The sequence below is a fragment of the Misgurnus anguillicaudatus genome, chromosome 2, assembly GCF_027580225.2.
Source record: "Misgurnus anguillicaudatus chromosome 2, ASM2758022v2, whole genome shotgun sequence".
Taxonomy (NCBI): domain Eukaryota; kingdom Metazoa; phylum Chordata; class Actinopteri; order Cypriniformes; family Cobitidae; genus Misgurnus; species Misgurnus anguillicaudatus.
Genome location: NC_073338.2, coordinates 34,082,010 through 34,109,352, shown reverse-complemented (window position 1 = coordinate 34,109,352; position 27,343 = coordinate 34,082,010). Strand labels below are relative to the sequence as shown.

The window sequence follows — 27,343 nt, the reverse complement described above, 5'->3', positions numbered from 1 at the left end:
CTTTTCCTGCGTTTGCAAAATAAAATGAAGACATAAACAAAAGGCGACAGAGTGATAAAATGCACTTCCTTTTAAACTAAGCTGTAATCTTATTTGCTGCTTTTATGGGTTTACAGCTAATGTTCCAAAACCACACTGCTGAATTTTTATTGGAGATTCAGCACACTTTTTTTTTTTTTTACATAAAAAGGCTTTCTCGTAGAGCACCAGCCCCTGTTTGATATCAAATGAATTTTTAAATTATTTAGTAATATTTGCGAGTTATAAATGTTTGTCTGAACTAATGCTAGCAAATATGTAAGCATATTTAATATGCTAGTGAACTTGCCTCTGCAATTCTGTCATTGTCTAAGCTGTCTTCTGGTGAAGCACTTTAAAGCATGCAATTTTTTTTTTAAGCAAATTACCTCAGATCATGTGAAGTTTTGTTTAAGCATTAAGAAGTCACACATTGCAGCACACTGTAGAGTGAGTGTTGTTGACATTAATGTCATCTTCCACTTCCTGTTGCCCTCCCCACAGTTCTGTTTATTGAGGTTTGACTTGTGGTAAGTTAGCATATGTATGTGCATTTTAACATTAAGAGAGATTGGGCATCTGTTTGTTCTAATCAAATCCACTTTTAATAGTTGTAACACAATCTGTTTCCTTAAATTGTTCTGAAATGACACTTTGTGTGAATGTGTGAAAGAAAAAAATGTGTCATGACAATGTTAACACATTTGTACTGTGCTGCTAAAAACGCTCTGCGATTGTGAACTTTATTAATCTGATTTAATTCATCTGTTTGGTAAAGGTGATGTTGCGGCTTGATGCCTAAAACCGGTGGGAAATCATAAAGCCCTCATGTAAAACATGGTGAGAGGGCTCCTTGAAACTTATGGGAGGACACACAGCTGCAAGCACAGACTGCTCTAGATGACCTGAATGATGGGAATGATTATAAAACACATAGCGACAATGAACCAGTCACATTGACAGATCAGTCGCACGCCCCCACCCCTCCTCACGCTGCTGCCCGTCAGCATGCTGCGGATACTTCCGCTCAAATTTGGCCGCGTGTACCGGTGCGGCAAGTTCCTCTTCATTGTAGCGCTTTGCGTTATCCTGCTGATGAACACTCACAACCTTTTTGCCTCTTTCCAGAGGAATGAGCTCACCGATCGCCGGTTCATCGGCCTCAACAAGTGTCCGGCGTGTTTCGGCACCAGCTGGTGTCGTAAGTTCATGAACGGCCAGGTGACCTTCGAAACGTGGGGTCGTCTGCGCTTTCTAGACTTTTTTAACGTAAAGAACGTTTATTTTGCCCAGTACGGAGAGCCCAGGGAAGGAACCCGCAGGGTCGTGCTCAAACGCCTGGGCTCTAACCAAGAGCTGGCAGAGATCGATCAGAAAATATGCAAAAGGGCCACAGGAAGACCCCGCTGTGATCTTATTCAGTCCATGTACAAAACTGAGTTTGCCCGACTAAATGGGGATGTAAGGCTGCTGACCCCAGAGGTCGTCGAGGGGTGGTCAGATCTCGTCCACTGTCCGTCCCAAAGGCTTTTAGACCGGGTGGTCAGGAGATATGCAGAAACAAAGGACTCCGGAAGCTTCCTGCTGAAGAATCTTAAGGATACGGAGCGGATGCAGCTGCTTATGACTTTGGCCTTCAACCCAGAGCCTCTTGTGTTGCAGGTATTTACACACTAAAAAATCTCTTTATAAACTATTCACTGACTATTTTTGATTGCAAAATGCTTGCTCTAATGGGACATTATGCTCATTTTCCAGCTCCCCTAGAGTTAAACATTTAGATTTTTATCGTTTTAGCATAGCTTAGCACAATCCATTGAATCTGATTAGACCATTAGCATTGCCCTAAAAAATAACCAAAGAGTTTGGATACTTTCCCTATTTAAAACTTGACTCTTCTGTAGTTACATCGTGTATTAAGACCGAAAGAAAATTAAAATCTGCGATTCGGGGGATGTAGTGATATTACCCACTGCCCAAAAATAGTCCCCTTGGTTACTTTCAATTGCAGGGGACTAGTTTTAGGCAGTGCGCAACACCACCACGCCTGCAGCAGCCATGTTAGGCCTACATCAGCAAAGTCACTAACCATTACGCCAGAATGAGAGTATAGTTCCTAGCCATATCTGCCCAAAAAATCACAACTTTTAATTTTCAGTCGGTTTTAGTACACAATGTATCGAAAGTCTTTGGTTATTTTTTAGGGCAATGCTAATGGTCTAATCAGATTCAATGGATTGTGCTAAGCTATGCTAAAAGTGCTAGCGCCAGACCCGGAGATCAGCTGAATGGATTTCAAAATGGTAAAAATCAAATGCTGGAAAATTAGCATATTTTCAAAAAAAGTGGAATGTCCCTTTAAAAGCAAAAAGGATTAACAGTGTATCTTTGCATATTTTAAATTGTTGCGCAAGACTTTGTAAATAATAGAGAGTTTGCTGCTGTCAGCGGCCAGTCTCTAAGAGATTTTACTGCTTTGGGCATTAGCGCGGTTGTCCTGAGGAATTGCTGCACACATGAATCATGGCTATTTGTTATTCCGATTGCAAATTATAGGAAATTTAAAGAGAGAAACTTGTGTATCAGTCCAAAAAACGTAAGTATTTATGTCCTCTGTATTTATTTGCACCAACGACAGTTCTTGTCAGCTCCCTATTTTGCACACCTCTATCCGGCATTGATTTTTAGGCCCCAGCTAATCTATTCCAATTTCTTTTGCGATTGACCCGGTTGTCGAAGGGTTGGCCAAACAAAAGGACATCTCTATGTGAGCAGCCAATATCCGTTCTCACCTCCTGTCATTCACTCCGTCTGCCACACCTTAAGCATTCTTGGTGATAAAGGCAATCTGATCTCTCTCTGGAAGACCAGCCGTTAAATTTGATTAGCCACATACAGTTTAGCCCACGCTCGTCCTGCGACCTCTGCAGCAACGCTGTCAACATAATGAAATGTCATTAGTTTGCAGTGGGGTGCCGCTAATGAATTGTCTCCTAAGCCATGGATGAGATTACCTGTGAGCACTCACTGTTTCCGCTGTTGAAAACATAATGTAAAAGTTGGCTGATGTTTGTCCTTCAGAATGTTTTAAATGATTCATCACACTTCCTGAGGCAAAGACAGATTTACTAGTTTGCTGCAAGTTGTAGCAAGCGTTTCAGTGTAAAGGGACAACTGCTTTTTCAGTTTTGGCTGTCTCAATGACTATTTAGTCAGTAACTAAACACATGCCATTTTGAGTACTTTTACGCGACAAGGATGTAATAAAAACAAAAAAAGATTGCGTTTTTCACTTGCAGACGACAATGTCTATTTAAAGGGGACATTTCATTAAAATCGTACTTTTTCCATGTTTAAGTGTTATAATTGGGTTTCCAGTGCTTTTATCATCTTGGAAAATGTAAAAAGAACAACCCAGGCAGTAACTTTATTTTGGTAAACCATTCTCTGCAAGCATGTGAAAAAATAGGTCATTGAAATTTAGCTCTCCTTATGATGTCAGAAGGGGATAATACCGCCTCTTAATTTGCACTATCCAACCACGGCACTGCCATTTAGTGCAGAGATCAGCTCATTTGCATATAAAAGGACACATCCAAAATGGCACATTTTGCTCACACATACAAATGGCAATTTTAACATGCTATTATAAATTATCTATATGGTATTTTGAGCTAGAACTTCACATAGGTAAACTGGGGACACCAAAGATTTATTTGATATCTTAAATTCTTGTGAAACGTCCCCTTTTAATGGATCTGCCAAAATGACTAAAACGCTGTATTATGCATCCCAGGCCAGTAGTTTGCGATGTCACATGATGTTTGAACAAAATACCCATTTTGCGCATTATGTCACCATTTTCACAAATTCACGTTTTTGTTGTTTATTCAGAAATTATATTGTTTTTGAAAGTGTGCACTTTAAAAAGTTTTACATTATTAGTTTACAAACTTTGTGTATCAAAGGTATCTCATTTCAAATAGGCTCCCAAATCCACCAGAATAAGCTTAAAGTCTGCGGTCGTCTGCACACCCCATTCGCGTGTAGCCCAAATTTTGAGACTGCGTGGACGTGCACGTACAACAATGCATGCGCTAAAACAATGTTGAGACAGGAGAGTTCACTATACACAATACAGACAAGACACATAGTCGTCTTTATTCGTTTTTTTTCTTCTTGCAAGAATGCTAAGAGGCATTTCCTTCACTAAAATGTTTAATTCCTGTTTTTTGTTGTTTATTATTTGATCTGTTACTTTCCTTAATATTTTCAGAATTTGCGCATGTCTTGTAAATGCCCCGAATCAGTAATGCCCTGATTGTCCAGTAGAGTATAACAATTATTTCTACCGTGTATGTGCCACTTGTAAAAGCTGTTTGGACGTGTGCGCCTATGGGAAGTTACACAAACATTCAATATGGATGTTGCTTGTTACCTTTTTTCTCCATATACCGCTGGCAAAGGATCTTGGACACAATCTTAGGTGGCTATTTAGACAGACACACTTTAAGGTGACCATATTAGCAATTAGTCATCTGTTTGTAGCAAGAGAAATCAAACTTAAATGCGTTCATATGGCGTCAATGCTATTTTCCATACAGCATGGATCTTGAGTTAGTCGAGTTCAGGTTTTTGTGGCATGTCTGTGTGTGTATTTTTAGGTGTAAGTAAAAAATAGGCCAATTTTGCATTAGCAGTCGATGGTGGCACAAGGCTAATGTTTAGCTCCGGGGAGAATAAGAAGCTCTGGAACAACCAAGACACTGAGAGGATTACAAAATCAGCATGTGACAAGAATTCAGATGCCCTGTTTTTTTGTCCAGTAGCATTTTTACAACTATTTATATATCCACCCTTCTTTCTCTCAAAAGGTCAGAAACACAATTTGTTCCCCTTGGCCTAGTGTTTTGTCAGATTGTGATGAAATATGTGTCTATTGGATAAAAAGCTGCTCGCTCGCGTGCCTTCTTTCTTCCATTGAGAACGTGGCCCATCTGCTCGCCGGGGCTGAGAATAGCACAGGCAGAGCCCCGAGGGTCACGTCCATCATGGCATTAATCTCGTACACAACCCAGTGTGTGTCGTGCGCCTCGTCTCCCTTCACCTGACAATGAGGTTATTATGAGGTTGCCATGCCTGCAGCACCTTCCTAAACAGTCCCAGAGCTGACACGAGTCAACTGCTGTTTGTGTGCAAGGTTTTCACAAACAAGACTGAGCACAGCAAGGTTGTTATCAAGGACGTGCCTATTATTTAGGACGTTTAAACCGGTGTACTCCTCCCTTATGGATCTGCAGAGCTTTAAAAAATAAAATCTGTTAGAAACGCCTTTGAAATATGAGATTTATCAGACTATACAACAATAGCACTACACCATTAGTAACTAATGTTGCTTTTAAGTTAAATATGGGGTTTATTTGAAGAATTTATATTAATTCTTATGTACGCATCTACGTTCAGATCAGTAAACAATAACCATGAAAGGTTTTTAAAGAATGCGGCATTTCTACTTTACATTTTTTAGCAAAATGGACAAGAGGTATAAAGCATAATTTGCATTTTAATATTTTTTTTGTTCTTTCTAATAGCAAATAATAATTCAATGTCAGGAAGTTTTAGAGGAGAGATTGGGAATAGCATCAGTAAAATCATGGCTTAATGTTTTGGCGCACTACGCCACTTGCTTGTAACATCATTACACCATTACTGTTTTTTTGTCTGTTTGTCACTTACAGCATGGCCATCTGTGCAGAGTTGATATTCCCACCTCACACTTCAGCACCAGTTTGACAGGCTCTATAATTGCAGAGAGTGTGAGCAGACTGTAGTCTTGGGAGCTTTGAAAGTTGCAGTTATTTGTTAGTTGTCAAGCAGATGCGTTCTTCTTTAAAGAAACTTGAGTACATATATTACCAGCGCAGTCTTACTTGGATCCCCCTGGGGTTAAGCATTTGAGTGAGGTGGAATGACAACACCTATCCAGTTGTGAAACGGCTCTTTTCGGGGTTTGAACCAACTGCTTTTAGGATAGTAGCAGAGGTTTTAAACCATTAAACTGTCATGTGCCATCTCTTATATTTTGTAGTTGTGTTTGAACCACTTCATTCCCCTCTTTTTTACCCACAATGCACTCTGATTGTACTTGCTATCGTGTTCCAGCATAAGACTGCCGCCTGACTGTGCGTTCACACCAGATGCGGAAGAGGTGGCAAAAACATGCTATTCGTGCGTAGTTGGACGCTTGAACATTTTTAGTTTACTCGCTTAATTCGCACCATGAGGGGCTTATATAGCTCAAATTGAGAACTTACCAGATTGTTCGACCTCCTCTCTCACTTTCAAACAAGATCATTTTAATTCCTGTTAAAGTACGAAGATGTCTCGTGTAGCGATGATGATTGTCCTCCATTGTCGTTTTGTTTTTCTGTCTCCGCTCACTTCCTGTAATCACGTCACTGCTAGAGCAAGCTCCTGATTGGTTAACGCGGCGCGAAAATCCGTCAAAGTTCAGATTTTTTTATTTGCACTGAGCGCCGCATCATCCGCGCCACGCTTACCGCACCGCAGGATGCCTATTCGCGTCTTTGCATTGACTTGACATTAGGCTTGCCGCGATAGTCGGTGAAACGGTGATAACCGGTGCTTCAGCCTCTCACCGGTTAGATCACTTGCCCACCGCGACACCATCTTTCACCGTCGTTTTGATATTTTCGTGTAATTAAATCATTTAGTTTCGTTAGAGAGAGCAAACTGAATGTGTCTTGTGCCTGAATTAAGCGGAGCTGAACGCGCTTCACGTCACAAAGCAGCAGGTGTCAAATTTCATTTATTCCTGTCAGAGTTTGCGAGGCAAGCTGACTGACCAGACGAAGGCAGAAGCCGCGTGCCTACTCGTTTTTGTTATAATATCCATATATGATGTTTAATATACGCGAGATCGTTTTGTTGTTTGTATTTTTCAATAAGAAAAATAATAAACTCATCATTCAAGCAGCGCTTTATGGAGGAGTAGCCGGTTGTTCTGCTTGGGACTGGCGGGTTATGTGAAAATTTCCTGCGCACATTGACTCAAGCACTTAATTAAACCAGCTGTTGCACTCGCATTGCACGCAAATGCATACGCAATTTAACGTAGCGTACGCAAGCACTGCATTTAAACAGTTGCGTAATTCAAAAGTGAAAGTAAAATGTGCACGTCTGCATGCGCATTTATAAGCCCCTCCCACACGGTGACACCGGTATCACCGGGTTTGTGACGCGCTGATTAACCGGTGGGAAAATTACGTCACCGCGGCAACCCTACTTGACATGTAAATCACTTGCGCTTGCCGTAGGGCTGCAGCTATTGATTCTTTTTGTAATCGATTAATCTAGCACTGAATCGATCGATTAATCGAGTAATCGGATAAAACATTTTGTGTTTTTTTTAAACGACCAAAACAAATAATGCATAACGAAAATGACGTGGCTGTAAAATGTTTAAGCATTTGGCTTTTATTTCTAAAAAAAACTTGACATTTGGCTCCAAAAAATAAGCCTATTTATTTCAATTTTTACCCATTTAGTGTTTATAAGTGCCAGTGCCAACAATTAAGCACTTTCATTTATTAATATGCACAACAGGTTTCATGCTGTAATCTAGCCCTGACGTCAAAGTAAATATCTGTTTTATGTAGATTTCTACACCTGCAGCATTTACCATTTACCATTGCTAACAAATAATATATGATTTCTGGGGTGAGCCTATTTGCTAACAACCTCTGTGTGTGCGCACGCGTGCAGTGCGTGAGGAAGAGTGACACCCCAGTCAGACATTCTGTTGCTTCATTGCAGTTTGGTACGGCAGAAATACATACATTCAGTTTCAATAGAACCCTGCATTTTGGTTTGCATCACTTGCATTGGGGTGCATTTAAGGTTAAGAATCCGTTCGAAAAATCACAACATCACGTCCCGCTGTATTCAGTGAATGAATGCATGCTGAAATTATTGTTGCTTGGCTACATTAAAGTTTAAGCATATGTGATGCATTGCACGATCGGTCTGACTCGCATGAGAGAGAGATGAGGGTGCATGCGTGTGTGTGAAGGCGGGGGTCCTTTTTAAGCTATACTCTCTTGCAATTGAACGTGAATACATTTACTACTTAAAAACATCAAAGCTAAACATCATATCTAGTCAAACCGCATAATGACATCGCTACAAATACAGTATGGGATTAAAATCAGCGAAAGCTACGTTACCTTGATTCAGTGACGCTTGGTAAAACAGCAGTGGATGTTTTCGGTTCAGATGCTGAATGTAATGTAATGATAAGAATGTAATGATCCCAAACTTTAGACATTCTCTGCCGTTTATGGACATATTTACTCTCCGCCATCGCGTCAACTAAATTCAAAATGTATCACGCGCTATGATGTGCTTTCTGAACATTGAACATGGTCCGTGTAAATCAGATCTCGGCGCGTGTAGTGGGCGTCATAGGAATTTAACGAGGCTTTGAGGCAGAATTTTTGCCTCGAGGAATTTTTTGAATCGAGTTAATCGAGTAACTCGATGAATCGTTTCAGCCCTATCTTGCCGCCTCAGCCGCGTCTGGTGTGAACGCTACATGAGTGGTGTTAACTTGGGAACACTGAGGGTTTGTGCACACTAAAGCTTTAAAACGCGTCTCAAAATGCCTGGAGGACGCCTAATGCCAGCTTTTTTAGCTGAGTGCCAGTTTTCTTCAACTGAGTGCTTTGGTAGCTGTAATACTTGAGCTGTGAGCTGGTTGGTTGTTGTGATGCTTGTCCCGCCCCCCTCCTTTGTGATTGGACGGCCGTGTGAAAACTGACATTGACGAGCGAAGCTTTTCACCCAAAGTTGAATCTTTCAACTTTCAACTCGGCACAGAATGCGGAAAAACCACTGAGCGCCGGCTTTCAGAGCGGAAAAAAAATGGTAGCTGCTGGCTTATTTGAAAAACGCTACGCTTCCATTGAAAACAATTAAAAACATGCCAGCCGTGGGCTTAAAAGCTTTGATGTGCACGTCCCCTGAAAGTAAACTCACCAATGATGTTGTCTACACACAGTTGACAGTTATTTTTTAAAAAGGAGCAGTGCAACGCTGCTTTTTCTATTTCTAAGCAACCGCAGAGTCAGCTGTCTTGTCAATCAAATATTGAAGCGTGAACTGTCATATTAGCAGAAACTTTAAAAAGAGGGCGCTTGCTTTGACCTTGTTTGAGTGTGAGAGGTGCACAAACACGCAGGAGAGAGTGAGCGAGTGGAGTCCGGTTCTTCAAAGCTACTGTAAACTTCCCTCACCACAACATAAGGCCCGCCTCTCCCCTCATTCGATTGGACAATGGAAAGACGCAAGTGACATCGGGTGCTTATTCGCTCTCAACGCTCCTTCAAAAGCGCGTGCTGCGGCTGGCAGCAAAAACCGCAAGGCGCTCGGCGTGCATAAACAACACGCAAACGGTCCCTGCCCATAGAATATCATTAAAAAAAGGTGCCTGCAACTGCTATAAACGCTTTTGGTGTGATCAGCCCATATTAAGAAGGCTTTATATATAGTGTATGAAAATATAAAAATGTTTATGATGCTTTTATAATACTTTGTAAGGGTAACGCACAGGAAAGGTCTGGATCGAGCTCAATACCGAGTCGAAGTATCGATGCATCCCTACATGTAATATAAGTAAACAATAGTAAATGTTTGTAATCTCTTTATCATTGAATTAAATGAACGTGACAGACCGTGAGAAAACCAACCTTACGATAAAATCTAAGGTAAAATTAGCAAATTTATTTTATCGTAGGTTTTATCGTAAGGTTGGTTTTCTCACGGTCTGTCATGTTCATTTAATTCAACGATAAAGAGATTACAAACATTTACTATTGTTTACTTATATTAGGGATGCATAGATTAATGTTTATGAAGAAAATGTCTGACAGTACTCTCATAATCTCAGTATTTACACTAGTGTCCGAAATCCCTTGCTTATTTTTATTTTTGTCTTCTACATATTGTAGACTCAAAGGTCATTTGTTATAGGAATTAGTGAAGGAGTAAACAAGTGAGCAGTTTTCAAAACAGCAAGTGTCTTTTTGGATACAGATGATTAGCACCTGGTCATCTGTCATAACATGATGTTAACAGTGCTTTTAGCCTTTCACCTGCTTTCAGCCCAGCTATCACACGGCTCTTCATTCATTGTTGGAGTTTATGTAGGGGTGGAGTGCAAACATATGTGGACATGCTCTCCAATTCTTGATGGGCTGGATTTTCCACTGAATCGTGAAACGGTCTCTGAGCCTGTTCTCTACACCTCTTATGTTAAGGGCTGTGCAAAACTACACATTTTCAAAGCCAGTCAATGGGTTGGCAAGTTAAATAGCAAGTCAACTAATCCGTTTTAAAAATGCAGGTTAGTCAGGTTTACATCGGCCGTTTACACAGTATAACATCTACAGAACAGTTTCCAGAGACGTTTTAAATTATTTTTCACTTATAAATGCTGTCTCAAAAGGATAATGCTTTTGATAATATTGTGCAAAAAGCATGCAGGGTGCATCACTTGTTCAATGGATATATCGTCTAAGCTTTAAGAGGAATGTGTATGTGAAATACATTTCTATAAGATAGACAGATAAACTAGTTAACCACACTAATTCACTAGGGTTACATGTCTATATGACTAGTGCTAATTAACTTGTGTGTATTTACAGCTTGTCATTTCCTGAAAGAGAAGTAGTGCACTTATGTTAGAGGACTTGCGTGTTATATTGGTGTTTTTTTTTCATTATGCTTCTCAGATCTATGCGTGTTTCTTGGTAAAGCCCTTTGCCATCTCAAAAAAGGTTTTATATGACAGTTACATTGTTCACGTACTGTGACTTTGCTCAAGGACTCAGGCAGCAATGTTAAGTGTTATTGACTGAGCCTGTAATATAGGGTGTGATGATAGGGAATGGTAGTTCAGTTTGAAAGAACAGGAAGTGTGTGACGTGTGCCTTGTTATACAATGAATAGCCAAATGCAACTGAACAATTTAAAGGTCACGTTCTTCCTGATCCCATTTTCAAACTTTAGTTTTTGTGTAACGTTGCTGTTACTGTGGGTTTATACCAAACGCGAAGCATGCAATCACATCGCTCGCTCTAGATTACTCGCGGGATTTAATTGCGTGTCATGCAAATTTTTCGCTCGAGTTGAATATTTCAACTTGGGCGAAGACTCATTTGAGGCGAATAGCGCGTGTTTTCACGGCAAACGCGTCGCCCATATCGCATCATTCGCATTGCCCCACGCGAGGATGCGTCTAAACGCGTCTTTGCATTGACTATGTAATCTACTCGCGCAAAACGTTAAACTCGCATCTGGTGTAAACCCACTGTTAGATCATAAATAATACCTGCAAAATACTAAAGCTCAAAGTTCACTGCCAGGCAATATATTTTCTTTAACAGAATTCCCCTTTCAAACCCTACAGCGAATGGTCGGTTTGGACTACAGCCCTCTACTTCCTGCTTTAATGACATCATTATAAGAGTTTTTGACTAAACTCACACAGTCAGTCGTTAGCTAAGCTCAAACGGCTCTGGCTAAGCTACGCTGCTATCGAATCACAACACACTAAAAAACTACACAATCAGATCTTGTTACGTATTTCTGAAGGAGGGACTTCATAGAACAAAGAAGACATCAGACTATTTTTTGGGACATTGAAAACAGCGGTATACAGATAAGTAAATTGTGTGAAAATACCGCATTTTTTACACACAAAATATAAACAAATGTTATATTGTGCACCATAAACGCAATCAAAGCTTCAAAAACACATGAAAAACGGGACCTTAAATGGCCTATGTGTATGGTGGGTTTATAGAAATTTTAAAAGCTTTTCATGAAACGTAAAGTATAAAAAAACGTTGCTCCATATTTGGTAATGCTACAGTCTCATTTAACAGGTAAATGTTTGTGATAAGAATGTTCAGCTTTAGTTTAGACTACAGGTCAGTGCCTTGTTGCACACCTAATGTTTTATGAGTCTCTTAAAATGCAACGCCTTAGAAATTTGATAGCAAAGTGTAACAATGCAGGCTGTTAAAATGCCATTGTGCTATTTAATACCATCAAGGCAATACGTAGGCTAAGCAGAAAGCATTCAGTTCAAGTAAATGGAATGTTTACAAGGTATCTAATGCATCGCGTGCTGCACATGCTCACAAAACGGGCATGTAAGTTCATGAGTCAAGATTGTATTGTCATTTCAACCATGGATACAGTAGCATTGCAGTACATTTCTCCAAAGGCCATGGTGCTAAATGCATACAGACACAGAGCTAAAGACAAAAATGAGTACAATGCATGTGTGCAGACAGTGCCAGACAAGAGACAGTGCAACAACAATACAATACAATACAGTATGCCTGAAATAACAAAAAAAGCAATAAAGCTTTCTAGATTTTGATGGTTACAGAGTGACTGAAAACCCGAAAAAGTACTCATTTAAAATAAGAAACTGTACTCTGTCAAACCAAAGTGAAAAAAGTTTATTTAGCTTAAAAGTTTTATGTGTGTTTAACAATTTCACTGCTTTGAGTTACACAAACTCAAATAAAATGAGTCAAAGAATTTAGCCAACTAAAAAATGTTATTTATAACTACCAAACGGAGTAATTTCAATACAGCAGCCTCATTTTAACAAACACTGCAAATAGTTACAAACTTTTCGTGGTTATGTTGAGGTTTGTGGCATTCATTCTACCAGTTAAAGGGAGACTCCACTTTTTTTAAATATGCTCATTTTCCAGCTCTCACAGAGTGAAACATTTGATTTTTACCGTTTTGGAATCCATTCAGCTGATCTCCGGTTCTGGTGGTACCACTTTTAGCGTAGCTTAGCATACTCCATTGAATCTGATTAGACCATTAGCATGGCGCTTAAAAAAACAAAGTTTCAATATTTTTCTTATTTAAAGCTTGATTCTTCTGTAGTTACATCATGTACTAAGACCAACAGAAAATTAAAAGTTGTGATTTTTTTTTTTTAGGCAGATATGGCTAGGAACTATACTCTCATTACGGCGTAATATTCAAGGACTTTGCTGCCGTAACATGGCAATGATATTACGCAGCGCCTAAAAATAGTCCCCTTGGTAACTTTCAATAGCAGGGGACTATTTTCGGACACTGCGTAATATCATTGTTTTATTTTTTGTGCGATGCTAATGGTCTAATCAGATTCAATGGATTATGCTAAGCTATGCTAAAAGTGGTACCGTCAGACACGGAAATCAGCTGAATGGATTCCAAAACGGTAAAAATCAAATGTTTAACTCTAGGGGAGCTGGAAAATTAGCAAATTAAAAAAAAGTGGAATGTCCCTTTAAGCTAAGAAAGAGTCTGGCTCTGCAAATTTACTTCAGTTTAACATGAAGTTAACACAATTGTTTAAAGAGGATTTGTAGTTCCTAGCATGCTTTGCATGAGCATGCATTACGAGTAGGGCTGCACGATAAATCGCACATGATTGTCACGCGCATCTCGTCAGTAAAGCCGGTTCTTTGATTAGTAATAAATTTAGCAGGCGATTCATCCGCGATTATGAACTTTGGCTCTGTGTAGTAAATGCCGCTTCATCTGAAAGCAGCTGATGGCAGTTTAATACTTTTCAAGGAACCGGCTTTACCTGACATGATGCGTGTGACAATCGCGTGCAATTTATCGTGCAGCCCTAATAACGAGAGCATTGTTTTGTGACATTTTTATGTGGTTTTCAGTGAAGAGAAGGACTTTTTTAGTGTCAAACGTTCATTTATGTTGGAGATTTAGAGTTTGAGTTTGCTTTTTAAATGAGCTATTTTTAAGTTTTGTGGTTACCATTGTTCAAAACAAGTGTAGTGTCTGTGCTTAGGCTGTAGGCCGGATAGGTGTTGCTTTATCATATAAACAATAACTGTGTGGAGTCAATGCCAGCACTGAGCTTATGTTTTTTACACTTACAAACACATGAGTCATATTGTCTGTTTCTGTGACTTGTGAACAAAAAATAAATGGTAACACTACTTAGTAGTTAGTTAAGTATAGTATAGTGTACTCAAAAGTTTATATTTCCATTATATTTAATGTTTAAGTTTGGAATAATTGTAATTTATAAATATGTTTTCCTAAAAATTGTAAGGTTTGTTTACTTTAAAAACTTTTGTAGAAAACGATTACCCAAAACCATTTAAGTACTCTGAACTTGTCGGGTTTTACAGTGTACACTTGATAATTTAAACTGGTTACATACTAGAAGTAATTCTAGGATTAAAAAGCATTTCTGATTGAAGATAATATGCATTTATTACTGATAATTTGCCTATTAATAAATATGATATAATTTTCTCATCCTCATGTTTTTCCAAACCATAGACTGTAAATAATATGGAGGTAGTGTCCGTGACGTCACTCATAGGTTTGTGAAGATCGTTTTTGAAGCCAATAGTAGGTGGTGCCTGCCGTTGTTGCTAAAACCATGCCCACCTAGCGTGACACTCATGTAGCCACGCCCTTAATTATGCAGTACTTTAAGGCTTAATATAATTTAAATGGATGAGTTACAAAAAAAATGTACCCCACTTAGAGTTGTCATGAATGGCAAAATAAGCTAAAAAGACCAAAAACAATTGTTGTACTAGAAAAGTTTGTGCGACCTGCCGATCACACAACCAGACATTCATTGTGTTTGGATGTTTGGAGCACAAATGTATATTCATATGGTCATACTGTAAGTCATATACTGGTTTAGGTTGAATGACAGCATTTTATTTTTAGATGGTCATGTAATTTTCTTTCTATATTGTTTTTATTATTTTTTTCTATATGAGACTGACAGACTAAAAAGATGAGAGATGTGGTCTAAAATTTTCGTTTTCATCTATGATGTACAAAGTTCAACAGCAGAGTGTAGCATCACCCACTGAATTTTAGCACAGGGCACAGAGAGTTATTTTTTTTGGGAGACAGAACAATTCAATCTCACTCTTACACAGGACTACCCTTTCACAGACATTTGATGCTGTCAGACAAAGAAACTGAAGAGACAAAATGTTCCCAAGAGCAGGGCCAGTGCCACCCTGTTCTTTACTTGAAGCTCATTGGTTGTCAGAGAGTGGGCGATAATAAGAGCCAGACCTGCGAAACAATTTAATAAGCACTAAACATTGATTCAGTACTCAAGGACATTATTCCTGGTTGTTGAAAAGTACATTGTGATGTTGTCCAATATAAGTAGTGGAGATAAACCGATTTAATTAACATTCATGGATTTGGCAGAACACTCTTACAGTTCATTACATGATATACATTACTGTGCAAAAGTCTAAGGCCTCCATGCTTTCATTAGATTTGTTGTTTTTGCAATGTTATAGTGATCATATATAATTATTTCTCAGTTTCTTTATTAGAATACAACCAGAAAATACAGGAAATGTAGTATTAAAAACATTATAAAGTATAAGCTGAAATGTCAAGTATTTAGGCCAAACTCCCCTTCCACTTGAGCAATAGCAGGAAACTGCAGGATCTCTTAAACCTAAATAAAAGTAAATCCTAATTCTAATCGAATGACTTCAGGACTTCAGTCTCCTCAAAAAAGCTCAAGATGTGTTTCGTGCCAAGAGATGTCACACTTAATACTGACTGATGCCTGAAGAAGACATATAGTTCTGAAAACTGTTTTATTTTAAATTTTGTGTACATATTTCCTGTATTTTCTTGTATCTTAAAAAAGAGTGAAAAATAAATATGGATGGACATTAAAACTTTGCTAAGACATCAAAGCTGGTTATGGTGGCCTAAGACTTTTGCACAGCACTATACATTGATCAGTATGTGTGTTCCCATTAGGGTTGGTAAAAAATATATATTTTTCTATTAATCTTTTTTACGTGGATTCTCAAAGAGCAGAATCGATTTTTTATCTTTTGTATTGTTCGCATACATTGAACGTAAGATTAACGTTAATCTAATTACTAGTCTTCTTCACTAGATGTCACCCTCTTTTTTGTCTTGCGCAATGTTACCAAGGAGCGAGAGGCGAGCCTATTATTTATTCATTTAGTGCTTAAAATGGTGGTTTCACGTGCTTCGTCAAAGTTGATTCCACCTTCACATAAAAAGTCAGAGGTTTGGAAGCATTTTAGATTTAGCAAGCAAGACGACGACGATAGTGTTGTGGCATTTAATTTCTTTTTATTAATTTACCACTTGTAAACTGCTGTTCACTGTTCTTTTTTATTAATATAGTATTTGTATTAAATCTATATTCATTGAGTTGAATCGAGAATCGAGTATTAAAACTGGCCCGAGAACCGGAATCGAAAATTGAATTGAGAATTGAAATTGAATCGATTTGATAGCTTGTGAATCAAAATCAAATCGATCTGGAACATCCGAATCGATACCCAGCCCTAGTTCCCATAGGATCGAACCCATAACTTTTGCGTTGCATGCGTGCATTGTACAGGACTTAAGGGTTTGGGATTATGCATTGTTTACTAGTCTAGAATTAAAAGACCATATTTATTTTTTGCTGTATTCATCAAATAAATGTTATTGACCTCATAAATATGTGAATATGAACATTAACCCAGGGTTTACAAATATGAAACCTTAAATGTCAAAGATTAATTCCATTCAAGCCCCGGGTTAACATTTTCAAGTGAGAGCGGCTATTAGGGTTGTGTGAACGGACAAGAGGTTATTTTTAACTGATTTGTTGTGCCAGAGGTCCATCACGAACCATGCTGTGAGCTGCAGTCTCTACGTGATTCAGTCTCTCCTGCCCAGACTATAGTGGCCAGATGTTGGATAGTCCTGCTGGTTACCAAAAGCTGTGTTTTGTCCTTTAAATCATTTGAGTCTTCGGAATAAAAATTTAATGGTAGCTTATCCATTTTTAATGATTTAGCTCGAAATGGGGCTATCGAGTATCCGCACTCCTTAAGAAAAGTTTGTTATGACTGCTTTGCTCTAAGCTTATAGTGCAATTCAGCAGTTGGCTTACAGGGGACCAAATGATCTTTCGCCCATGTTTGTGGTAGAAAATTGTATTTGTTCCTAAACCTAATAAGCTGCCTATAGGGGCTGTATTTTAAAGCGGCATTTGTTAGCCAGGTCTCCTGTAAAGTGTTATTTGTGTGCCGTCGCGGCCTATGTAGAGCTTTCTGGATCAGTCACTTGAACCCCATTCACACAGACCTTTGGTCCCAGAAAATACCAGAAAAATTGCCAGACAAGCTTCTGTGGGAATGCAAACATGTCCCTTAAATCTTCTGGGATCGTTGCTGGAAAGAGGACCCAGTAAGATACCCGGAAAACCCTCTGTGTGAACAAGAAGGCCGTAATGGGTGTTTCATACAAAAGTTATGGTTCAGCTCTTTAAAACGAGAGATTTACATTCACGACGAGAAATGTCGCAAACTAGACTGAAGCAGTTATCAGGAAATGATAAATGAGAAGCATAAACAATGCTGGGAGTGCTGTAGTGAGGATGCGCATGTCAGGGCAACATGAAGTTGGTTCAACTCTTTAAAATGAGGGATTTACATGCAGATCAACATTCACGACGAGAAATGTCAGCAAACTGGACTGACGCAGGTATCAGGTAAGTTAGCTCGTCACTTAACGTACTAAAGCGGAGATCATTCAGCAGCATAAAAGAATATTGCGTCACGGGCTCATTTGAGCTTATAATAAACAAAAATGCCTGCGTGTCATCCCAACAAGATATATCGTTCAGCTCCTCAAAACAGGGGTTCTAAATGCATATTAAATATCCTGGAGACTTTATCACCAGCATAGAACAGCGCGTCATGCACTTCTTTAGAGAGAGAAATAATTATTAATATGCAAACTTCAGACGCTGCATAGAAGATAGTGCAGGACTTTAAACAGGTCACGTGTCTTTCCGGGACCTTGCAGATTCCGGCAAATCATTGTCAGTGTGATTGAACAAAAAAATCAAACGATCCTGGAAAAATCCAGGGTGCATTTTACGTGTATTTTCTGGAATGTTTGTGTGAAAAGGGCTTTGCCGTATGAGTATTCATGCAGAAGGCAAAGTTTGGAACAGAGCCGTTGTCATGTGCATGTAAAAAATCAGACTCACCTTGACTCTCTTTCCTCATGTTTCATCTCTATAGAGTTTTCCCTCCGATGAGGGCTGGCCGTTCGCCAAGTACCTGGGGGCCTGTGGCCGGATGGTGGCGGTGAATTATGTGGGCGAGGAGCTGTGGAGTTTCTACAACGCACCCTGGGAAAAAAGAGTGGACCTGGCCAAGCAGCTGATGGACATCGCCGAGCAGCTGACCAATAACGACTTTGACTTTGCCCTTTATCTGCTGGACGTCACATTCGACAACTTTGCGGTCGGGCCTCGTGACGGAAAAGTCATCGTGGTCGACGCGGAAAACGTCATAGTGGCGGACAAGAGATTAATAAAACAGAGTGAGTTTGCTTTTGTTTCACTTTTTTGTGCTTTGCTTGGTTTATAACATTAATAAATTGTGCTGGAAACTGTTATCCGGGTTAGATTATGTTTTTTTCCACTGACTTTTATATATCCTGACCCACTTTTAGTCTATTCCCCAGCCAGGCTGGAGCACAGGTTGGGTTCATTGTCAACATAAATGTTTCACAAAACGTACATGCGGCATTACAGCCGCCCCGCAGACCAGGTGGAAACCGGTGTTTTGCCTCCCACCATCCTAGACTTTAAGTACTAAAATAGAAACTGCTAACACTTTAAGTTAAAGTTCACGTAACGCTACACCTGAATAAAGCACCGACAGTCAGCAAATGCTCCTGTAGGGCAGTAGAGCCCATAACTTGATAATGCATAGAATTTCAGTTTCAAATAGGATTTGCATAGCAATAGATGAACGTGGCCTAAAGCTGCACTTTTGAATTTGGAGGGTAACTGGTTGGCAGGTATTTATGCAGTGCTAAGGCAGTATATCTGCCATCCAGAGAGGCCAAACTAGGCTGGCAGATGATCTTGGAGCATGTGCGGTACATTACAACAGCTGTTTGCTACTCTGTGCCAGCGTTTATTTGAATGGAGCTTGTGTGTGTTGTTGTAGATAGGTCTTTCTGAAGTGTTTGATAACAAGCTTTTTAAAATGTAGTTTCTGTTCTGAATTCATGCGGAGGTTTTATGTAAAAGCACTACATTAGACCTGTGTGGGAATCAAGGTTGCAAGGCATTTGCGAAGGGCAGTGGGTGGACGAGCTTTTATTCATCTTTGAATTGAAATCATTTCTGGGTTCAGGTTCTCGGTGTGGTGCAATACGTGATCACGCCAAGGTCATAATTTGTGCACACATAAGTGATGTCTGTCCACAGGAGGTGGATTACTTAACAGACATTCTTAATATTTCAAGTAGTCAAACGTACACCATTTGAAATCAGTGATCATGCATAAAATACTGAATGACGTACTGCCTTTAAGAAAACACACTTTATTGTAGCCCACAATGCATTGCTCTCTGCTTGACCTTCTGTTTTCAGATTGTGAAAAAGGTACTTGCTCTTTATAATTTAAAAATTGTCATGCCTTGATTAGCCAGAAGTTAAAATAGTTGCGTTAAATTAGATAATTCAAATGTATTTATTTTGATGATGATGATGATTGGTTTCTACACACTGAGCTAAGAAGTGAAGTCATATAGCAACGATGGAGCTAACTACAGTTGAATTTTTATTGAAAAATCGTAATATAAAGCTAAAATAGCTAAACAATATGACCCTGTCTGTGAAATCCAGGCTAAAGTCTCATAATCTAATTATCAGATTAGGAGCATCAACGTTTGATTTCATTCATAAAAACACTACATAATCACACACTAAAAACATTAGATTTTCATAGCCAGAAAAGTAATAAAGCCATTATGCATTCAGAATCTGTATATCATAATAGACTCTATGCACTGCGCACCCCCTACATATTTCTGATTAAATCTCATGGGGTTGAAGCTCTTCCGGTCTGTGTTAAGTCATAGCACATGTGCTTTGCTAGCGGTATTCTTTTTGGAAGTTAGCAAGTAGTATAGACTGCTAAAATGCATTTTATTGTTATAATATTATATATTGACACCGGACCACAAAACCAGTCATAAGTAGCACGGGTATATTCATAGCAGTAGCCAATACAATATAAAAATTAACTATTTTTGTAATGCCAAAAATCATCAGGATATTAAGTAAGGAAAACTTTAAAGATCACCTATTTCATTGCTAAAAGCATAGTTATTTGTGTATTTGGTATAATACAATGTGTTCGCGTGGTTTATGGTTAAAAAACACATTATTTTCAACACACTTTAAATTTTTGTAGCTTCAGATACCCCTTTCTTCCTGAAACGCACCGCTTTTGTACAAAACTCATAGATTTGAAAAGCGCTGTGTCCACTGATCTATATAAATGACTGGATTGCGCATGACATCACAACTGTGAAGCCACTGCGCCGCCATGTTGGTATACCCAAACATTCCATTAAATCAATGGACGCGATCAGATTTTAATGATTAAACATCACTTTACAAGTCTTCGTCTTTATATCTGAAGTTACCCTGTACATTATTACAACACAAACGTCCTAAGCATGTACATAGTTATTTACTGAAAGTTGTACATTTTAGTTTTTAATCAGTTATTATACATTCATCTTCATTACACTATCAGATCAGCAGACAGACCGCAATATATTTAGTATTAATGACAAACGTGCTCATTCTGAAATCTATATAAATAATCATACTTTGTACCGTATGTGCATGCAATAATTTGCTGGTTTTATGTTATCTAAACTTACAAGTTACCTAAACTTATTTAGAGAAATAACGCTGACCGTGTAGCTGAATGTCAAAAAAACCTTTATTTATACTCGTGTCATTAACAGAACGACACACTCACCTTAACGGTTTTTTATAAATCCATTTTCCTGCCCAATTAAAACATAAACATTGCAAATAACACCAGAATTAACAGTTAATTTACGTACACATATCCTAAAAATAATCTTGCGTGACTGATACGCTGTAAAGCGGGTGAATTTAAAACATGATTTTGAATGGAAGTCAATGACACCCTCTGCCGGTTGGGTATACCAAGATGGCGGCTCGAACTCTGCGCTGGCTTCACCTCACGCTGTTACGTTAAGCGTTCTATGCGCAATCCAGTCACCCATATAGATCAGTGGCTGTGTCCCTGATTGGCCAGCTAATTTGTACGTTGTGATTGGCCTGAATACCTCTGACGTCAGGGTAAATGTGACGCTCCTTACCATGTTTGAAAGATTCACAATGCTTACAGGAGTTAACTTACAGGCTTTGTCCGAAGCAGGAGAAATTATGGTAAAGTCGGTCTTGTCCACGTCAACAAGCCTAGGAAGTAAACTGTTGCCTACAATACGTGTGTTTGTTGTAGTCCAAGAAAAGAGATTTACGTTAGGGGTATGCGATACGACGTTATTTGGTTGTGAACGATTAAAATGTCTTCATGTTCCTTTTTTTTTAAAACATCATCGTAATTCGTGTCTACATCATGTATGTGACCAGGCTGCCCGCTACGTGACAAGGCTGCCCGCTACAAGGTGCGGGCTACATGAAGGCGAGGTTAGGGCCGTGTTTTTGCCTAAACCAATAGTTATATTATATTTTTCCCATATCGCCCACCCCTAATTTGCATTGAAAACGATAACTCGTTTCATCCTTTATTTTGGGATTTGTACCTTTTGCATATCGTTAACGTACTAATACACACTTACACACCAAAAGAAATGTAAAAATGTGAATCGGACCATACAGTAGGCGCTCTTTAAATGCGATTTTCTCAATATTTAGATTTTTCAGATTCCAGGTTTTATCTCAACCAAATATTGTCCTATTCTAACAAATACATCACATATTTATCCATTACTTATTTATTTAACTTTCAGATTATGTATACATGTCAATTTCAAAAATTGACAATTGACACTTTTTTGTGGTCCTGCGTCACATATATTAAACATGCCACAGTGCTATAATACAAAACATAATTAGTTGTAAGAGCTTATTCAGCATTAAAATACCTCTGACAGGGCGCATTGTCTATTTGCTCCCCTGAGAGTGATTGGCAGCACCATGACTTCATTTTTTTCTAATTAGTTATTGGCTTTATATCGAGCTGAATCAAATGACCAAGACCGCAGATCTCTCACTCTTTAAGGGGCTTTATGACTCAATACAGATCTGCTGATAAATAGTTGTCACAGTCCAGTCTATTTCTGCACCCTCACCACCTCCTTCAAAAAAGCCCTGCAAGGATTCCTCAGCGTTATTGATTTGTTCAGCATTAAAATGGGTGTAGAAGTGCACCTACTGTCAGACAGATCTCTTATTTATTCTCTACTGAAAGAGTTGGATCAAGTCAACATCTTTATCTTATAAAAAACGCAACATGTATCAAAGTGGAATAACGTTTGTAGAAATAAAGTCTAAAAAAGCATTTGTTTTTATGTGGCCTGCTACACAGAATCTAATTACAAGTTATTTTAATAGAAAAAGAATTTTAAAATATTTGTGCTATCATAAATTTACACCATCAACAACATATAACACATTGTAAGTGTGAAATGTGTGTTGGACAGACCTCTTCCCTGAGCTGGTTCCTCACTGCATTTCTCACTTTTTAATGCTTTTTTCACTTTTTAATTATATATACACACACACACACACACACAGGTTTCCATGTTTTGTGGGGACATTCCATAGACATAATGCATTTTATACCGTACAAACTGTATGTTCTATTCCCCTAACCTACACAATTCCCTAACCCCAACCATCACAGAAAACTTTCTCCTACTTCACATTTTCAAGAAACATAATTCCGTTTGATTTATAAGCTTGTTTCCTCATGGGGACATCAAAATGTCCCCACAAGGTCACAAAAACACTGGTATTCCTATCTTTGTGGGGACAATTGGTCCCCACAACGTGATAATTACCAGGTACACACACACACACACACACACACACACACACACACACACTAGGGCTGTAATGATTAATCATAAAATTCGCGTTTCTCAATGAATTTTAATGGATTACGATGAAATCTCGGCACATCCAAAAGCCAGAGGACGCTCTAGTGCAGAAACTCCAATTGTGCCAAAGAAGACGTACCATTACAAACACTATAAAGTAGGGATCGACCGATATGCATTTTTCAGTGCCGATACCGATTTTTGTTTCATCAGCCTAAGCCAATGACCGATACAGGCTGTCGATTTTCTTGAGCCGATATTTTAAGCCGATACTGATTTTGCTCACTCAATTTACATCATAAAACTGACACAATGATGATGCCAAATGTTACAAGTCCTTAAAAAAAACTATATTTAACAAATAGTAAAAACAGGTGAGGGTGCTATGGAACCATCTTTTGATGTTGTCATGGAAAGGTCGGTTGATTTTAGTCACATGACCTGCAATCGCTTGCGGCTTCCATCACTGTCTGTAAATAATGCCGGAAAAAAATCGTCAAACACTGCAGCCACGTATCGGCCGATGCCGATACACATAAAACTCGCAAATATCGGCCCGATATATCGGCCGGCCGATATATCGGTCTATCACTACTATAAAGGGTATGCATGTGACATAACCCTCAATGAAATTGACTGCGGTTATGCCCACTGAGTGGCAAAAAGTCTGAGCGACAGCATTAGCATGGCCTGAAAACGCATCTAAATTGGGAAAAGTAGTTTTGTGATCGATTGCGCTAACAGATTCAACTAAAATTTGTAGCAGTCTTTTTCCAAACTGCAAAAAACACTCAAAGTAGAAGTAATTCAGTAGCAGTACCCATATGTCAGGTATGTAAAATTTTGGGATAAAAAATCCTATAAAATATACACCAATGAATACTCTTATTCTGTCTAATTGCAAAGTTTTGTTAGTGAGTCTTCATTAAAAAACATCCATAATGATGAGCCTTGTGTTCTACAAAGGTGGGATGGTTTAATAATGGTTAGGCAAGACAAACATATATGTCAAGAAAAGCAATGTCTGGCCATACTGTATGCAAATGTCCACATACTACTGGTTGTTTGGCAAGTTGTTAGGTTTACTGTTAAGGCTAAATTCAATTTAAGCTGATAATAGTCAGTTTTACTGGCGTTTTCGCAACATCCGCTATGAAAACCAGCCATTTTGTTGAACGTTTTGCCACTCAACAGTGCGAGCTCCGGCGTGGTCATGTGGAAAAGTGACATTGTTGCATACCCTCTATTCCAGGAAATCTCTATGGGGTGGTTTCCCAGACAAGGATTAGCTTAAACCAGGACTAGGCCTTAGTTTAATTAGAAAATATAACTGGTTTTAACAAACGTGACTTACTAAAAAACATTACTTGTGTGCATTTTGAGGCAAAACAAAAGGCACTGATGTATTTTAAGATTTGTCAGTTAGTGATGCACGATATATCGGCCGATAACTGCTTATTTTTAATATTATCGGTCTGATAGCAAAATTAGGCCGATAAATGAAAGCCGATAAATTAAATTATGGATTATTTTGGTTTGTTGAATCACTTCACTTGCTCATTGCTGGCCATGTGGAGTTTTGATTGGTGCTTTCTGTGACATAGCACAAAGATGACACATTCTGCGGGCTTAAGAAGAGTATGCTAGTCTAGCGCAAATACAAGATGTCCGCGGTCTGGGAGTTTTTCATTGTGAAATTAATATGAATATTTATCTGCCTATATACATACATACATACATACATACATACATACATACATACATACATATATAGGTTATCGGCCCCTAAATATAAAGAGTTATCGGCCAAAATTTCCATATCGGTGCATCCCTAATGTCAGTGCAAGTTGTTTTCAGTTTGGACAGCTCTTACATTTATTTTGGTCTAGGACTAGTATAATCTCTGTCCGGGAAATCACCACATTAAGAATATTTATATCGCCATTTTTCAAATTGTTTCAGGTATTTTCATGATAATAAAGAATATTTTGAATGATTTTGTATAACGAGTGTTGCTTTTTTAATGCATGTTATGGGTTAAGGATGGCCGTAGGATTTCTTTGTATTTGTTATTTGGTATCTAGCACATGTGAATACAGTCACTTTTTGTGTGTGCATTATAATAATAAATAAAAGAATCATGAATGGTAGAGCATTTGTGTTAGCAAAGTAAGAGTCGTGGGTGCACACACACTGATAGAATGTTGCTTTGGATAAAAGCTTTTAGCAAAATATTACAAACTTCCTTCTGCGGCGGATCCTGTTTCACTTTCAAACTGAAGTTGCGCATTCAATTTCATGTTGACTAAAATGAATTCATATGTAGTATTTTGTCAGATATTGTTCATTTCCTAACCATTTTTTGTTTAACCCTCAGATAAACCAGAAAACTATGACATTTGGTACGAGAGCCGCTATGAGGAATGCGACAAAGAAGCCTGTCTCTCCTTCTCCAAGGACATCCTCTGCTCCAGAGTCACAGTGGACCACAACTACTACGCTGTCTGTCAGAACCTGCTCTCAAGATTCGCCACCTGGCGAGGGTCCACAGGCGGTCTTCTCCACGACCCCCCTGATGACGTGGTCAAAGATGGCCGCCTCATAGCCTTGCTGGATGAGTGCACCAGACCTCAGAAACAATACGGTCGATTCCAGGCAGCTAAAGAACTCCGGGAATATCTGACACAACTCACACAGCTGAGCAGTACTAACAGGTAGTGTCAAGAGCAGGGGACGAGCTCCCCTCCATGATAAATAAACAACAGTAGTACAAGGATTCGTGGACCTGCGAGGGTAAGGATTCGCTCTCGGTTGACGTATATCAATCACACCTTTGGTTCCGGTTCTGTCCGGGCCTGATTAAAGGAGTTTGCACATGAACATGGATCATAATCTGGAGCATTATCTGTATATTTGTGTGTGTGCTGCCAAATCCAGCTTAAGCTGGTAGGTGTGTTTTAGATCATACTGGTTTCCAGCTGGTCAAATCTGATCCAGATTCGTTGGTCGGTCACTGGCTGTTCCCAAAATCTGTAGACCACCTGATGCTGCTTAGACCAGTTCAGACCAGCTACTACTGTATGTTCATTACCACTGCTACCAGTTTAGTCTGAGTTTCCCAGCAAGGCTTTGTGTACGTGTGATCGGATTGTAATATCTGATGCTTCAGTAAACCCCTCAGGCATTGTAGATTCTGATTTGGATCCTACGGTGCAGTTTCGATTTAATTTATAATGGTGAGTGCACCATAAGCAGGGGTCATTACTGGAATGACACAGGAAGCTAATTTTCTGTTTTTCTTCTTGGCTATATTGTATTTCTAAGCTCTATATTGAATTAACCACCTGGTTCCTTTGCTACGGGAACCTTAGTCATGTCTTAACTGAATTTAAAGGCCTGCTTGGCCAAATTATGCCTCTGATTGAAGGGAAATTTGATCAAGTCTTTCCTCTCACAATGAACCTGCTCGGCGAGACTTTGATGCTTTATGTTAAAAATGGCAATCAGTTTCAGTGGCGTTGGGATTTATTTGAAATAAAGATGAAAATGGATTTGAAACAATAAAGTATGCAAGTAACAATGCCAAAGAGAAATAAAATCGTTGTATGGATTATTTGGTTTCTTTAGCAACGCTTTAACCAGGATCATTTAAAAGGGAAATGAAATGAAAGCTCTTATGTTTCATGTTTTTGTCAACAAAAGAAACTTCTGTTTTTTGTACCTTCCTGTTTTCGGACCAATGCAGTTACAAAGTCATCTTGTGACAACAACCATGTGATTCTGTTCCCTTCACTTGCACTGTACTTTTGCATTAAGTTTACAGACAAGTTGCACTACATTGTCATGATCATTATTATTACCCATCATCCTTGCTTTTTGTCCTCTTATTGATTCTTTTTGTGCATATTTTAATGTTTATTTTGTCACTCTGTGTCTGTGCAACTTTACGTTTATATTAAGCAATATTGTGAGTCAATATTGGAGTGTAATGAATTTTGCTTTAAAATATCATTTTTGTTCGTATACTCATGCATGGTTGAAGATGTTCCTATCTTCCACCTTCACCACAACTACAAAATCCTCAGTTCGTGTTAAAATGATTTATTTGTTCATTTTCTGTAAAACAAAACTGTTTGCTCTCTCTATGTGTTTGTTTTGAGACTGCAGAAACGTCTGGTCTTACTGTGCCTTCATTCAAAGTTGTATTTTCAACTGGAAAGTATATTAAAGTATATCTATACTTACTGTA

General features: G+C 38.7%; 1 protein-coding gene across 1 annotated transcript; it reads left to right on the top strand.

Annotated features, from left to right (window-relative positions):
- The first annotated feature begins 766 nt into the window (after nucleotides 1–766).
- dipk2aa (divergent protein kinase domain 2Aa) lies at nucleotides 767–27,343 on the top strand. Its single transcript, XM_055202820.2, has 3 exons — nucleotides 767–1,680; nucleotides 18,207–18,510; nucleotides 25,472–27,343. The coding sequence occupies exons 1-3, from the start codon at nucleotides 1,027–1,029 to the stop codon at nucleotides 25,810–25,812; spliced, it is 1,299 nt and encodes a 432-aa protein (XP_055058795.2). The 5' UTR covers nucleotides 767–1,026; the 3' UTR covers nucleotides 25,813–27,343.